The 17,069-nt window shown below is 34.8% G+C and overlaps 1 protein-coding gene across 2 annotated transcripts in view; it reads left to right on the top strand.

Moving 5' to 3' along the window:
• LOC132544977 (thioredoxin reductase 1, cytoplasmic-like) overlaps positions 1–16,417 on the top strand; it is a 34,643-nt gene extending 18,226 nt beyond the window's left edge. For both annotated transcript variants that reach the window (XM_060208642.1, XM_060208641.1), the window contains exons 5-19: positions 2,444–2,571; positions 3,289–3,361; positions 4,218–4,286; positions 5,154–5,204; positions 5,528–5,565; positions 5,821–5,925; positions 6,447–6,562; positions 7,711–7,936; positions 8,392–8,481; positions 9,921–9,994; positions 10,688–10,844; positions 11,189–11,296; positions 11,727–11,822; positions 12,028–12,162; positions 14,223–16,417. In XM_060208642.1, the coding sequence (XP_060064625.1) occupies positions 2,444–2,571; positions 3,289–3,361; positions 4,218–4,286; positions 5,154–5,204; positions 5,528–5,565; positions 5,821–5,925; positions 6,447–6,562; positions 7,711–7,936; positions 8,392–8,481; positions 9,921–9,994; positions 10,688–10,844; positions 11,189–11,296; positions 11,727–11,822; positions 12,028–12,162; positions 14,223–14,285 (1,529 nt within the window). In that variant the 3' untranslated portion in view covers positions 14,286–16,417. The remainder of the gene's footprint in view (positions 1–2,443; positions 2,572–3,288; positions 3,362–4,217; positions 4,287–5,153; positions 5,205–5,527; positions 5,566–5,820; positions 5,926–6,446; positions 6,563–7,710; positions 7,937–8,391; positions 8,482–9,920; positions 9,995–10,687; positions 10,845–11,188; positions 11,297–11,726; positions 11,823–12,027; positions 12,163–14,222) is intronic.
• Positions 16,418–17,069: the final 652 nt, after the last annotated feature.

The raw sequence follows: 17,069 nt of genomic DNA, 5'->3' as shown, positions 1-17,069 counted from the left end.
TCTGCCCCTACATCACACTACCAGTCTCTGCCCCTACATCACATTTATTGATCATACTCTACTCAAGCTGCCAGGTTCTTGAATCCTGATATTATTACCCTGGTGATTTGTGCACTAAAACTTTATTATTATAAACACATATGAAAGTTTGTTAAAGGTCTGTTAATAGCCTTAAGCTTTTAAAGCCAGGAAGGAAAGTGAAAGTACCACATACAGGCATGAGTAATGAAAATCAATTAGAATACCCAAGAAATACCACCCACATATAGGAGTAATTATATTCAGACACAGGTATCTAATGTGCTTTCTAAGACTCCTGGTTGTTTTTTTAATGACCATGTGGAGTATTAATTACCAACAGAATTGAATGACACACCTGAAGTCAAGTGTCATATTGTTACCTTGGTTACCATGTTAACTGAATTAATGACATTTAGCTAGACATACAGTGTTAGTTATTTTATAGGCCTGATCTCAATTAGTGGGTTATTTGTGACAAATTGTTCATGGAGATACAGGAAAAGCAAATCTTTGGGATATTGGGGTATTCAAGACATACTTGAAATGCCTTTCTTGGAAAACTTGAGTAAGGTATAAATGGTGTATTTTGAAACAATGTCAAACAAAAAATAGACCCTTAATTCATCAAAAAGATTGCAAATACAAAAATTTAGTACATAGTATTTTAGGTTATCAAAAACTTCTCAAGAACCAAAGGCTAATATTTTACCTGTAACCAGGTAAAGTGCTACAAAATTTGTCCAAATGAAGACCTTGGCCCACTTTTGCAGTCACAGGGGTCAAATGTGTTCAATTGTTTAAGCAACTTCTCACTATCAGAAAGACTTGATATTTGGCTTGTAACATGATGGGATGAAGGGCTACCAAGATTGTTCAAACAAATGACCTTGACTCACTTTCAAGGTCATAGGGGTCATTTGTGCTAAAATCTCCGGATTTCAAGTTTGCAGAAATCAACTTCATGAACAAAGTCTTCTTTGAAAGCTTTAGAACAGATGAGCAATTCAGGCCCATTGGGCCTCTACCATCTACAAATATTGATAGTCTAATGATCATTAAGGTCCCTGGCTCTTGTTGGAATGGGAAATCATGATCAAAAAGTATTGAAAATTGTCTTCGATCGAAAAAAAAGATTAAGCTATATTAACATACATCAAATGATTACTTGCACAGTAACAAATTAGCTCCATAGCCTCCGGAAAGTATCACAACATTATATACAGCAGATCTAAGGTTGATTTTTCAATCAATATTTGCTTGTTGAAGCCATAGAGCTATCATACAACTTAAGTTGTCTCATTGACAGACAGATAAGATAATTACTTTGCACAATTTATTAGCTCACCTGACTTTTCCATACGACTTTAGTTCTAAAACACTGCTTAAGTCCACAGGAAGGTCTGATTGGATTTTGACTTAATTGAGATTGGGTAAAAATTTCACAATGGTGTATAAATAGTGACTTTTACTCTTAGGTACAGCAAAGTGAGGTCCAGTAAGGAAATTAGAGGTTAAATTCTTAAAATTCTTACTCTGTTGCAAGAAGGGATTTTGATGAAATATGTTCTAGAACATCATTGGGTGAAGGGGGCTCAATTTTGTATGAAGGGAGATAGACAGACCTCCCTGGCTATAGACCTGAGGGCAAAGTTTCATAATGAGAAAAACCGAATATATTTTTTAAGAAAATGTCTACATATTTATGTCTGATTACAGGATTTAGTCGAAATTTTTTCTACAGGTAAGGATCTTCATGTAAAGTGGAATTTATTTTGTGTATCTGTAAATGGTAGGTTTAGGATCACTTGGGCTGTAAGACAGGAAGGGCCCAATAAGGGAATAAAACAGGATTTATAGGAATACAAGATTTTATACATCTCAAGCATTCTCAGGCAAAATTCAACCCAACTTCGGTGTAAATAGTTGGTCCAGAGCTAGAGAGGTTGGGCTCTATATGGGAAATGGGACAAATTCTTTGAAAGCCTTGTTTTTTCAGTATGGATTATACAATTTTGTCTAAATTTGGTTCATAACAATCTTCAGGTAAAATTTAGTTCTTAGTTAAAGGAAATAGGTTCTGTCTTAAATGTTAGTCTGCACCTTTTGGGGTTCAAAAGGTTTGATGAGTGATCAGACACAGAACTGTTCTGCATCCTGAAATGTGCAGTTACTAAGGAACTGTATTAACACATTTTTGGCTGTTGCTGCTAAAACTGAGTGAGAAATTCAGGCCCTATGGGACTTTTGTACTGCATGTTATTCTATATGTAGATAAGGAACATATTGTAATACTTAACATTCTAAGTACCTATACTATAACATATGAGATAAATAAATTGTATAGTACAGGTGGTTGTGATGACATTCAGTACACGCTAGTAATTACAGATAAATTATGGATTTATTCTGTTCACTATTTCAGGAGGTTGTGATGATACACTTAAAGCACACAAGAATGGTAGCCTACAGGCGATGCTTCAAGAGGCTACCAACTATGACTATGATCTTATTGTGATAGGTGGAGGCTCCGGAGGTTTGGCTGCATCCAAGGTAACACTTTAGTTAAACAAGAAAATTAACTCCCTTATGATATTTATGATTGATAAACAAAGTATTTTTGTCTTCAGGAATCAAAGATGTCATGAATTTTTTTCTGATATATTCCTTTGCTGGTACTGGCAACAAATAGATATTTTTCCTTTACTTATAAACCTGAAATTTGTTTTTGGGGAGTGAAATTCTTTCATGATATTTTGAAACACAACACCTTGAATGGTCCATCATCCTAGGTAATATATTGTGCTTCCATTACCCATCATTTACAGATACAGTCAAACTTTGTTATCTCAAACTCAATTTACTTGAAGACTCTGTTTAATTTGAAATATTTCATCGGTCCCTGCCTAACTTTTCACAAAACGTTCGAACCCACTTAAACCAAATACTTGGTTATTTCGAAGTCCCATGGTTCTGCTGAATTTGAGACAGTGAGGTTTAACTGAAATTGTCCAGTCATTTTGAAGACAAGGGAGGTAATCCAGTTATTGTTTACATTTAACAAATAGTTTTTGTATCATGATGCTAGTGACTGGCTTATAATCCATCAATGTAAATTATTTATAACAATCATTAACAGAAAATGAAGGAAGGGGATAAGAATTGATCAAGATTTCCTCAGCAGTACGACTACATTACATATAATTATTTAGAATATAAACCTTTGTGGATCAGATGTATCTTAACATGATGATGATGGCTATCTTGTAGGAGGCAGCATCACTGGGGAAGAAGGTTGCTGTGTTTGACTTTGTAAAGCCAACACCAATGGGGACAACTTGGGGTAGGTTTATATCTCTGTAAAATTGAAGTAGATATTGTTATAGATCAATTTAAATTTCAGCACTTTGCTTGTCACATACTGGCCATAAATTAATACAATCTCTGTCCATCTGTTGATGTTATAAATTTATTGACTTGTCATACTTACTGAGCATCTAAAAATCAATGTGACAAGGAATAATCAAACTTTATAAATATCATATCATATTTGGATTTGTTGACTAATTTATAAGTATTACCATATTTAGATGAAACCTGGTTTGCAGCTTTTTCAAAATACAAAATGTTATTGATACCATATAGAGCTTTACTTTAATTGAAGTAATAGTTAAGGTATATATCTTACAGACATTCTTTTTATTCATGAAGTATTCAGCTCTAAATATGTTGTATATGAAGTTGAATTGTATTGTAAATAATGTTTGGTAAATGTATGTTGTGTGTGATCATCAGCTGACACTATATCCGGGCTGCTAGGTTATGATGAAGCTTTTTCCACTTTCATCAAACATGTAGCTGATGAAACATTTTAGATTTATACAAGAATTAAGTTTATGCTGATAACACTTCTGATAAAACTTACAAAGTTGGTAAATGGTTTCTTGGTGTTTACTTTTATACATCTGCTGATCATGTAGATAAAGATATCTATATGCAGCATATTTCTATCCAAACCCATTGTTTAATGTGATCCTTGACAATTATTTTTAATTTCCTATTTAATTAACGCTACAGAAAGTTTTAAGTTTGTAAACTTGTTTAAACCATGTTGTACATCAATGTTCATTGTTTACACTTACACTGCCAGCAGTCCTGTAATTCAGACTACACTTATAGATTTATATTTTATTAACCAGGTCTGGGAGGCACATGTGTTAATGTTGGATGTATTCCCAAAAAGTTAATGCACCAGGCAGCTATTCTAGGTAAGTCACACAGACAGCTATTCTCAGTAAGTCACACAGGCAGCTATTCTAGGTAAGTCACACAGACAGCTATTCTCAGTAAGTCACACAGGCAGCTATTCTAGGTAACTCACACAGGCAGCTATTCTAGGTAAGTCACACAGACAGCTATTCTCAGTAAGTCACACAGGCAGCTATTCTAGGTAACTCACACAGGCAGCTAATCTCAGTAAGTCACAACAGATGGCTATTTTCAGTAAGTCACACAGGCAGCTATTCTCAGTAAGTCATAACAGATGGCTATTCTCAGTAAGTCACACAGGCAGCTGTTCTAGGTAAGTCACACAGGCAGCTATTCTAGGTAAGTCACACAGGCAGCTATTCTGATAAAGTCACTGCAAAGTAATGGTGTTATGGGGATATATTGGTCCAGCTTTCAGTAGTGCCCTTGCTTTATGTGGTCTTTTTGGATATTATATACAAAATTACACATGCGAAGTGCCTGAAGATTCTGCAAAGAAGTTCTGGAGCTTTGTGGCATGCTGGTTGGTACTGCTACATGTTGTCAGTGTTTGTTTAATCTTAAAGTTTGATGGAGACTTTTCTTTATTATCTTCAGTCTGGACTAATCCAGTAAAATATTGGCAAGGACTTCCAAGTTTTGTAAAGGGCTCTCACACCTAGAATTAAATTGATAACTTGAATAGAAGTAATAGGCTGGAATCAGAATCATTGATAGAAGTGAGTTTTTTTCGTAGTCCTTCTGTCCTGGAGTCAGGTAGATGTTTTACTGGTACAGCCCTAAAATACAATTACTTATAATGCCACTTTTTAACATATATCAAATCTTATGAACAAATATATTTTGGAACTGTTGATATTTTACAGGTCAAAGTCTAGTGGATGCTAAACATTTTGGATGGGAAGTTCCAGAGAAAGGTAGTGATGATCAATATTTATTTCAATTACATGTCTTCATTATTTTCCATTTACCCTAAAATCAGAAATTGATTTGCTCGGCCTTATAAGGAAATCCTATAAAAATGTATACATACAGTAACAAAGACCTGTTGTTGCTGCAGGTGTAATTAATGGATAGATAATTGAAGTAGATTTTGTGTGGAAAAATACTCTGTACATCTGTCATTTCATTACTTCAATAGTGCCTGCATGAGGTACAAAATACAATAGTGTTGTGATGAATTGTCCGAAGCAGACTATGATTTTGAATTAAGTTTCACTTTTGATCTTAACTTTTTCAGTTGAACACAATTGGGAAACAATGAGAAATGCAATTCAGGTGAGGAACATTTTCTGTAGATTATATCTGTTAAAGTGAATTTCTTGATAAGTACCACTCTATCTTTTGTATATCTCACTTCCCGTTAAAAAGGCAAAGGAAATCCCTCAGACAACTTAATAGGGTGTTAGTACAGCCAAATATTCCAATAGAAAAAGTGGTGCAACAAATGTATTAATATAGCCAAGACAAGGACATGTTGTGACTGTTAGTTCTGTAATTAGTTTATGTACAAATCTTTTGTTTTCTTTTCAGGATTACATCGGCTCTCTCAACTGGGGATATAGGGTTCAACTTCGTGATAAAAAAGTGGACTACCAGAATTCATATGCCGAGTTTATTGATAACCACACAATCAAGGTAAAAAGGACGGAATTTTTGTGTCATGGGAAATATTTAAAGAATGTAGTGCTTTGTTCATACATCTGAAATGACTTGGAGCATGAAATTGTCAAATCACATGACTATACCCAGGTAATATTTCAGAATAGGTCCTATGAACTATTTTTGAGTTCAGTATTTGATAATGTTACCTTACATTAACAGATTACATTGTTACAATGGATACCATAGACATACAGTTGAGGACATGAAGAAGGACATTTCTGCAATATTTTCCTAAATAACAGATAATATGATGAAAAGGATTTTAAAGTCATCAATGTTCCCTTTAACATTGATTTATGAAAAACTATTTTTTCATTATAGCTTGATAGATTGGTGAAATGAAAAACCTTAAGACTCGTTTCATCAACTTTATATGAAATGGAAAGTCACACAAGGTCCTTTTATGACTTCTACAACATGAAAACGCTGGATTGATTTTCCAAAGAAGGATATTCTGGTTTGATATGAAAGCTGACTTAAGTCTTATTGTTTAGGGGGTCAACAAGAAGGGGAAGGAGGTGACAAAGACAGCTCGAGATTTCATCGTAGCTGTAGGGGAAAGACCACGTTACCCTGATATACCAGGCGCAAAGGAGTACGGCATCACCAGGTAGGTTGTCTTGATATACCAGGAGTAAAGGAGTACGGCATCACCAGGTAGGTTGTCTTGATATACCAGGAGTAACGGAGTACAGCATCACCAGGTAGGTTGCCTTTATATACCAGGAGTGACGGAGTACGGCATCACCAGGTAGGTTGTCTTGATAAACCAGGAGTAAAGGAGCATGGCATCACTAGGTAGGTTGTATTGATATACCAGGAGTAACGGAGTACTGCATCACCAGGTAGGTTGTCTTGATAAACCAGGAGTAAAGGAGTACCAAAAAAATAACCAGATGGTAACAGTGTACTTTAGTCAATTCAACTACACTTTGTTTAACACTTGGTCATAGAAATGCGAGAGTCTGTGGCCCCCCTCGTCCCTATTAAGTACTGACCCGCTGCAGAGTATCCAGATGGTTTCTTTAACTTTGTTACTATCTGGTGTATTTTTTTGTCTATTTTCTGTTTACCATCTCATTACATTATTTTGGACCTTAGTGTACATTGGATTACAGTGCAGCCGCAAAAAATGATAAATTCTGTACCATCTTGTACACTGTTTAGTCATTGAAACGTCACTCTCTAATCTTCTACTGGTGGTGTTATAAGAACTTCTATTCTAAAGGAGTACTGCATTACCAGGGTACTTGTAGGTTATCAGATGATTCTTACACCTACGGTAATGGTTTCTAAGTAGTACTGAAAGTCATACCAGTTGACTCTGATAACCATGTCTTAAATCTCTACAAATAACTGTCAAGTGCTGCCAGATCTATATTGTTTCATACCAAAGAAGCATAAAGGCATGATGTATGGGTAGATTTCTGAATGATCATTCAAAGAATGTGTTATTCTAGTAATTTGCTTTGATGTATGATATTCTGTGTGTATTTATTGAGACTGCTGTAAGCTGATAGGCTAATTCTTCTCCTAATAAGTGTATGATTTTTAGAAAAAATGACAGATTGGTGATGAAAATAAGTACTGTAGTTTTGGGATTCATGATTGAAATCTCAGCAACACAGACTTAAATATGTACCAGTTAGAATTATAAGTGAATTTGATGGCCAAATATTACACAATTCTATTGACATATGAAAACAATAACGGCACATGTGTGGAATACGAGTGGTAGATATAGATTTCTTGTTCCAGTGATGACCTGTTTTCCTTGAGCTACTGCCCGGGAAAAACCCTGCTTGTCGGAGCCTCCTATGTGTCACTCGAGTGTGGAGGATTCCTCCATGGCATTGGACTAGACGTCACAGTGATGGTTCGGTCCATTCTGCTCAGAGGCTTCGATCAGCAGATGGCAAACAGGATTGGAGATTACATGGAAGCCAGTGGCATCAACTTCATCCGACCATGTGTCCCAACTAAGGTAGGTCATGTCATAAATATACATTGATTTGTAGGTCTTAATGACAAAAGTTTTAAAAAGATTTGTCATATTTTATTCTTTAGAAAGTGTTCCATTAACAAGTTTTCCAAATTTAAGAACAAAATGCTGGTATCAAAGCCAGAAAGAACAAAAATTTGGGAAAATTTTGTATTAAATTTAGGCTATCTCTGATTTTGGATGCTGAACCTAAGTGTGCTGTGACTCTACAACCAGATTCATGATTTCAAGTTGCAGAGACTTGTTTTTCATGATGATTGGTTTCAGTATCTTACATCTGTCTTTGTTAGCATGTGTGAGTTACCAGACTGATGATACAAATTAGTCTTTCACTTTTACAAATTCATTCTGCATTACTCTTCTGAAAAACTGGGGAATTAATTAATATTTTTTATTGTAATCCTGTGTTAATTTGTATGTCTCTGGTTTCCCTTCAGATAGAGAAACTGGAAGATGGCCAGCCCGGAAAATACAAGGTGTATGGCAAATACTCTGATGGGACGGAGTACAGCGATACATTCAACACTGTAAGTCATTCCTTATTCTTTCCGACATTAAAGGCGATATAAGGGTACGTTGAGGTATCCTCACATACTAGGAACTTTGGTTACTAAGGAGATATACAGATATACAGTGAGGTGTGTTCTAGGTGGTCTGACTACTAAGGAAATATACAGATATACAGTGAGGTATGTTCTGGGTGGTCTGACTACTAAGGAAATATAGAGATATACAGTGAGGTATGTTCTGGGTGGTCTGACTACTAAGGAAATATAGAGATATACAGTGAGGTATGTTCTGGGTGGTCTGACTACTAAGGAGATATACAGTGAGGTATGTTCTGGGTGGTCTGACTACTAAGGAGATATACAGATATACAGTGAGGTATGTTCTGGGTGGTCTGACTACTAAGGAAATATAGAGATATACAGTGAGGTATGTTCTAGGTGGTCTGACTACTAAGGAGATATACAGTGAGGTATGTTCTGGGTGGTTTGACTACTAAGGAGATATACAGTGAGGTATGTTCTGGGTGGTTTGACTACTAAGGAGATATACAGTGAGTATGTTCTGGGTGGTTTGACTACTAAGGAGATATACAGTGAGGTATGTTCTAGGTGGTCTGACTACTAAGGAGATATAGAGATATACAGTGAGGTATGTTCTAGGTGGTCTGACTACTAAGGAGATATACAGATATACAGTGAGGTATGTTCTGGGTGGTTTGACTACTAAGGAGATATACAGTGAGGTATGTTCTGGGTGGTTTGACTACTAAGGAGATATACAGTGAGGTATGTTCTAGGTGGTCTGACTACTAAGGAGATATACAGTGAGGTGTGTTCTGGGTGGTCTGACTACTAAGGAGATATACAGTGAGGTATGTTCTGGGTGGTCTGACTACTAAGGAGATATACAGATATACAGTGAGGTATGTTCTGGGTGGTCTGACTACTAAGGAGATATAGAGATATACAGTGAGGTATGTTCTGGGTGGTCTGACTACTAAGGAGATATACAGATATACAGTGAGGTATGTTCTGGGTGGTTTGACTATTTAGACAGTAGTTGTTGATTTTATTCTTTTAATTTACTAAGATAACATTGAATTGTCAGTCTGATTTTTAGGAAAACCTTGGTAATGACTATGAAGTCTTATACACAGTTTTTATATCCATGACATTTCCAACTGAGAAATAGTGGGATGATAAGACAACACATGAATTAAAACCAAAAGAGGTTAAGATGATAAAAAAGGATAAAGGATGTTTCTGATGGATCAATGATAGGTTTCCCAGAAATGTTGGAACCTTTTTTAACCTCTGATTAAACTAGAGCAATATGATAAAGTCTAATTAAATAAACAACTAATTGTAGTTCCCAACTTCTGTAAGTAAATATATTCCTGTTATGGAAATAAGATATTTGTGGATGATGACCTTTCTACATTTTGTCCTGTTTTCAGGTGATATTTGCCATTGGCAGAGACCCTGTCACATCCACGATTGGATTTGACAAAGTTGGTGTCAAACTCAACAAGTGAGTTAATATACAAAGATATTGTCAGGTCATGCTCCTGTATCATTTGATAAAGAGACCATTTAGAATTGTCTGGTTTTTGTTTTTGTTCGTAGATATGTGTGATTTACACAACTGATGCTGATTTATTAACAACTAGAATTTTCCTCTTTTGTCTTTTTTTTTTTTTTTAATGATAGAAAATTGAGCGCTGTTTACAAATATTCAAGCACTTTGACTTACATTGGAAACAAGAGGATTGCCCCGACATGTTGGGAGCTTTCTAAAGTTCAGCTTTTTTGATAAATTAGTTAATGTGGTGGTATTAGATTTATTTATCATAATTAGGCTTCTTATGTCTGCTTGTAGTATATTTGATTCATGAGAAAAAGTAAGTTTATTGTGTAAAAACAGGATAGATTATATACTGATAATGATGTTTCAATCTTCTCTCAAGGTTTTGATGTTAGACAATACCAGAAACATGTTAATTATACCCTTTATAGTAAACAGGATCTTTTATTTATTTATGGTTCGATAAAATGTATTTATTTAGATGTTTCATACATCTTGTATGAATAGAACACCATGTAAGATCTTTGTACATAGTTCTGTATTGTCAATACAAATTGACAAATAATAAAGTTTTTTGTAACTAGTTTTAAGATAAGAATTGATACCCTAATGTTGCGGTAATGATACATTTGTTGACAGGAACGGTAAAGTTATTGCTGATGAAAATGAAGCTACTAACGTGTCCAACATCTATGCAATTGGTGACATACTGGAAGGCAAACTAGAGCTCACACCAGTAGCGATACAGGCAGGCAAACTCCTGGCCCGTCGACTCTACAACAACAGCAAAGTTCTGGTATGTAAGCTGTGTTTAATTGAACTGATCTGTTATTATGATATGAGGTCTAGATTTGTTTAGAAATCATTTGCAAAGATGTGGAATGATCTAATGATTTTCTATATGAAGATTTTTTGTGTATGTAAATGTACTGTAAATCTATATGTGGTATTGCAATACCCTTTGCATCCTGTCCTATCCTGGTCTAAATTATTTCAGGCTTCATGCTTGTCAACTTAATCATCTTTCTCTTCTGGTTGAGATCACCCTTTCATGTCCCAAGTACGTGAAAGATTCTAGTTATCGTCTCATTAGTCGTGATCAGAATCACTAGGCTGAATCAATGTATGGTTTCTTTTCAGACGGACTACATCAATGTAGCCACAACAGTTTTTACGCCTCTGGAATATGGTTCCATAGGCTACTCGGAGGAGGCTGCAATAGAGAAGTTTGGCGAGGCAAATATAGAGGTAGGGTGAAAGATATTTGTTCTATGTGATAATTTTGTACTCTTAATAGTAACTTCTGTTTACAGAGATGAATAGATCAAATACGGATTTGAAAAACAAAGTTTTTTGGCTCCTGAAGTAACGTTTAGAAAATATTACCAAGAAATCAGTAGCAATGTATAGCAATGTGTTGTACTTTTATTGAAAATTTCTGCTGTGTTTTTTAACCACAAACATACAGATCAGTTTCTAACTTGGACTCTGCCCAATCAGGATTTTAGTTGACAAATTTAATGTAAACAATATGTTCTTTAAATTTTTGTTAGCTAGCCAAACCCAGTGGTTCAAAGGGTATAGAACAGACAGTAATGTGTACAAATTTGTATCTATGAATGAATGTTACTTTACCTATGAAATATTTTGTTACTACAGACCTTTTCATTCATAACAGGTGTACCACACAAACTTTTGGCCGCTGGAATGGACTGTGGCCAAGAGAGAGGAAAATGTCTGCTATGCTAAAATTATCTGTCACATTCCTGACAAGGTGTGTTTTTAACCATTTTATGCAACATGTTTTTATCATATTCTGCATGTAATGACCAAATTCATTCATAAATTTACTTCTTTAACTTTTCTTTTGTTTTGGATTTGGAAAAAATATTGTGGAATTTTTGTCATTGAGCTTGAATTTGAAAATTCAAACTTTTGTCTGAACTTTCTAACACTGATTCCTCTTCATGTCTTCTAAGGAACGAGTGGTGGGATTCCATGTTTGTGGACCAACTGCAGGGGAGATAACTCAGGGCTACGCATTGGGAATAAAACTTGGTGCAACCAAGAAAGACCTGGACGACACAATAGGGATACATCCTACTTGTTCCGAAGTAAGTGAACATATTTTGAGGGAAAGATATACAATCCCAGATATTATAGAGTGGAACAGGTTAGTGCTGGTCTTCTTAATAAGAATTTGACAGAAATTTAATCTGTCATTTCAATTTTCTGTAGAATTGCTATCTCAATAAATACTAATTAGTGATGATATGATCTTAAGCAGAACAGTGACATATAATCTGTGAAACCTGTCTATAGCAACTGCCTAGAGGACCAGTAGAAATTGGTTGTCACAGACAGGGTGTTATGATCAGTGAAATCTGTCTATAACAACCGTCTAGAGGACCAGTAGACAGGGTGTTCTTATGATAACTGCCCAGATGACCATTAGAAATTGATTGTTACGGACAGGGGGTTGTTATTATCAGTGAAACCTGTCTATAGCACCCGCCTAGATGACCATTAGAAATTGACTGTTACAGACAGGGGGTTATTATTATCAGTGAAACCTGTCTATAGCACCCGCCTAGATGACCATTAGAAATTGATTGTTACGGACAGGAGGTTGTTATAATCAGTGAAACCTGTCTATAGCACCCGCCCAGATGACTACCGGTATTAGAAATTGATTGTTACAGACAGGGGGTTGTTATAATCAGGTGTGATCTATTTGACTTTGTTACGCTGAGAACTATGAGATAAATCATTACCAGGTTGGTGTCATTTCTAAACTGATGATGCATGAATATGTAGTGTATTGAATAAATCATTACACAAATCTATAAAACAAGGATCCGGAAACCAAATAAAATGAGGCACTATCTTCTGAAAACTGACAAGCTGTCACCAAAAACGTACTGGAATAGTGAATTCCTTGGTTGTAAATGTCTAATATGTATTCTATTTACAAGATAAAATCTCTTTGATAACTTTATGCATTTTGTAGGCCTCTAAAATGCCCGTTGTGTTTGTGCCAGGAGATCTTTATCTCTGAGAAGTTTATAATTCATTAAAATACTAAAATACATGTAAAAGATTTATAAGGAAAAATACTATGGAAAAAAGGTGATAAGATACTAAAAAGTGTTAAAGTGGTTTAATTTATAACTAGGTGATGGAATACTTTTTATATACTAGGTGATAAAATACTGTGGTTTAATTTATAACTAGGTGATAAAATACTGTGGTTTAATTTATAACTAGGTGATAAAATACTGTGGTTTAATTTATAACTAGGTGATAAAATACTGTGGATTAATTTATAACTAGGTGATAAAATACTGTGGTTTAATTTATAACTAAGTGATAAAATACTGTGGTTTAATTTATAACTAGGTGATAAAATACTGTGGTTTAATTTATAACTAGGTGATAAAATACTGTGGTTTAATTTATAACTAGGTGATAAAATACTGTGGTTTAATTTATAACCAGGTGATAAGATACTGTGGTTTAATTTATAACTAGGTGATGGAATACTGTGGTTTAATTTATAACTAGGTGATAAGATACTGGTTTAATTTATAACTAGGTGATAGATACTGTGGTTTAATTTATAACCAGGTGATAAGATACTGTGGTTTAATTTATAACTAGGTGATAAGATAACAGTGCTGTTATTTTGGCCTGTCACATGATGTGATGAAAATCTACCAATTTGTTAATATAAATGAAAGCTGGTCAAGAGGCCAAGGGCCTGGATATTGGCCTGTAGCATGCTTTTTCAGCAAGCATTATGTCCAGAGTAATGGCATTGGTGTAGTGTATCTATAAAGAATATGGTTTCAAGTTTGCAGAAAATGTCTTTTTGATCCAAACAAGTCTTCTATGTGAGCTGTAGTTTAGCATCTTATTTGGCATCTTTCTTATATAGGTTTTTATAGTCAGATGACCCTTACAGCCCATGGGCCTCTTGTTTTAATACTTGAGACACTCAGCATTACTTACACCCCTATAGGAACAAAATGGTGTGATGCATTATTAGGCTCTGCTGTTGTATGTATGGATTGCTGTTGACTTGTGTATCCTTTGTAAATAATCCTTTAATGAATTTTTCACAAACCAGTGCTATATAGATAATCAATTTTAATGTGAAATTTTATTATTTCAGCAATTTACCACCTTGAATGTGACGAAGAGGAGTGGAAAGACGATAGATCAAGGTGGTTGCTGAGGTTAGATCCTGCTGCTGTCTACCTAAACATTAGACCCAGAAGTTCTCTGTAAACTCACATCACATGCTGGTTCCAGTGGCTGCCCTCGACTCCTGGTTACTTTGGAGTGTGGAGAAACTGTGTATCCATTTCTGTGACTTTGCACAAGTTAATCTTACTGGACATCAATAGACATGACATGGAAAAACATTTTACAATAGTCGAACATTGTAAACAAAAACGATAGACATTTGTCGGTAGGCACATGTTTTAATCATGCCACTGGATTTTGATTATGACTTCATTGTGTTTTGTTTTTTCAAGCCATTGGAAAATTTGATGTGATAGAGATACTCTGGTCGTGTTTAGACAGCAGCAGGGTTTTTGTCAAGAGTAGTACTTTCCTGTAGTGTACTTGTGTGGTACATGGATGACGGACAAGTCTACAATCCCAACTTGGGACGGACTTGACCTGAAGATACTGGTCAGTACAGCTCAAACCATTTGTGTCCTAGGTTCATGTACTAAGGGATCCAGGTTTAATTGCCATTTTTTAATGATTATTTTTTCAGTGTTTTTTTATTTCCCATTTCTTAATTTTCAACAGTTTAACAACGACTTGAAAATGGAAATTTTCAGGTGTTGAATTGTGTATTGAAAATGATTGAAAATTGATATCTGCACAAAGTAGTTATGTAAGAATTTCTTACAAAAACCTACCTTGATATCACTATTCATCTTTCCAATACGTATAGTTTTGTTTAAGTTTGAGTTTAGAATTTTTCACACAACATATCATATTTGTTTCATTAACAGGAGCTGTGTTGTTCGTTCAATTACCAAATTAATTTTCTTTAGACTTGTGAAAGAGAAACATTGAGCTAGAGTGACGGGTTCAGGTGACTTTGCTTTTAAACAGAGACTATCATTTGATCAACTGAAGACATTTCTGAACATAAAAAAAAAACATTTTCAAAATTGCCTGAAATAATACAGAACAGATTTAAAATCCAACAAAAATAAAATAAATAGAAGTTGCAAGAAAATCTGAAATGTGTAAGTATTCACGTTTCACATATCTAAGAATAAAGTGGAGTTTCTACAGACAACCAGCAGTTTACCATCAATTTTTTTCCTTTATTAGTTTACTTTGAATTGTGCTTAAAGGCACATAGACCAATCTTGTACTTAATATTGTATAACGATATGATTGATCGTGTTTTACTGTCCAGGCATATATTAAAGAGGTATCAAATTACATTTGGATTGCCTTATAGCAAAAAAAGTGTAATCCGATTTGTAGTTTATGAAGTGCTATATAATATCAGTGCTAACTTCTAATTGTAAACATCATTGCTTTCAAATTCTTTTATAGAATAAACAATATGAGCCAATTATCCAAACTTCCATTGACTTCTGTTGATCCCAATAAACAGCATGGGGTGATACTTCACCACATAAAGGCTACAAGGCTAGAGTCATTCAAACAAGAGATAATCAGTAGTTAGTGACAAATGCTAGAACCAAATCAAACCAGATTTTAGACATAATTTGTTATTGAGCAGCAGTAGATGTGTTGAGACAGGACATATTTAGAGTTCTAATTAGGCCTTTTAATCTCGTGTTCTTTCAGTGATCAAACAAAAAAAAGAATTATTCACTAACCACCGGTTAACTCTATGTAACCTTTGAGTAACCGCGGCCAGATTGACTGCAGGATTTTAGAATATTTTCTTTGTGTTGTACTGGGGTTGGATAGTTGGCTCTCTGCTGCAATATCTAGGGTGTGAATGTTTAGGACATTATAGCATTAAAAGGTGGGAATTCTCTCCTTTATCAAATCTACTGTTTAGCATTAGAAGGGGGGAATTCTCTCCATTATAAAGTCTACTGTTTAGCATTAGAAGGGGAGAATTCTCTCCATTATTAAGTCTACTGTTTAGCATTAGAAGGGGGAATTCTCTCCATTATAAAGTCTGCTGTTTAGCATTAGAAGGGGAGAATTCTCTCCATTATAAAGTCTGCTGTTTACTCAGTTTGACTTGGTCTAACACATGTCAGTTGTTGGTTGTGATTGAACTTGTATCATTTTCCCCTGTCTCTTAATGTGCTACATCATGTACAGGCACAATAAACATTATGGTGATGTTGACTTCTCTGTTTTGTTTTTTTTAGTCTACCTTTAGCATGTGTATGATGTCAATTCTCCATTGATGTCTATTTCACTGGTTTTATATGGTACATGACCATTTGTCGTAAAATACCACAAAACCATATTGATGATGAATGGCATAATTATTCCCATGGAAGAGGTACATTAATTCTATGATAAAACCCAGTATGAATTATTGGACTCAAAACCTGGTCACTGAAGACACAGGATATTTTAATAAAAACCGAAGATCCTTTGAGTCATATATTTCTTTAGTTGTTTGAAAATTTAAGAAAAGGAAATGAAAATGATAAGATAATGAAATAGAGGACCAAAGTCTTTTCCTAATTCACAACGGCTAAAAAATAAACGAAACAATTGCTGAGAGACAAATAAACAAATGACTTCAAAATTGACTTGGTATTTTCTGGCCACCTAGGGTTTTAGACTTGATGGGCATTTCTGACATCTTGGAGCTTAGCCCAGGTCAAAACCATCAAGAAAAAAACAATATTTCAAGATAATCATAAGTCAAACTCAAATTCCATAAAACTATGGGAAAATATGAACAAAAGAAAGATTTACACAGAGACTCCTGAAAAAGTACAAGGAGAATAAGGCCAGGTGTTCTGGAAGAGTAAGCATTTTCTGT

The sequence above is a fragment of the Ylistrum balloti genome, unplaced genomic scaffold (assembly GCF_031769215.1).
Source record: "Ylistrum balloti isolate Yb309-2 unplaced genomic scaffold, AGI_CSIRO_Ybal_v1 Utg369818, whole genome shotgun sequence".
Taxonomy (NCBI): Eukaryota; Metazoa; Mollusca; class Bivalvia; order Pectinida; family Pectinidae; genus Ylistrum; species Ylistrum balloti.
Note: the sequence above shows the minus strand (reverse complement) of the source record. Positions and strands in the feature narration are given on the sequence as shown.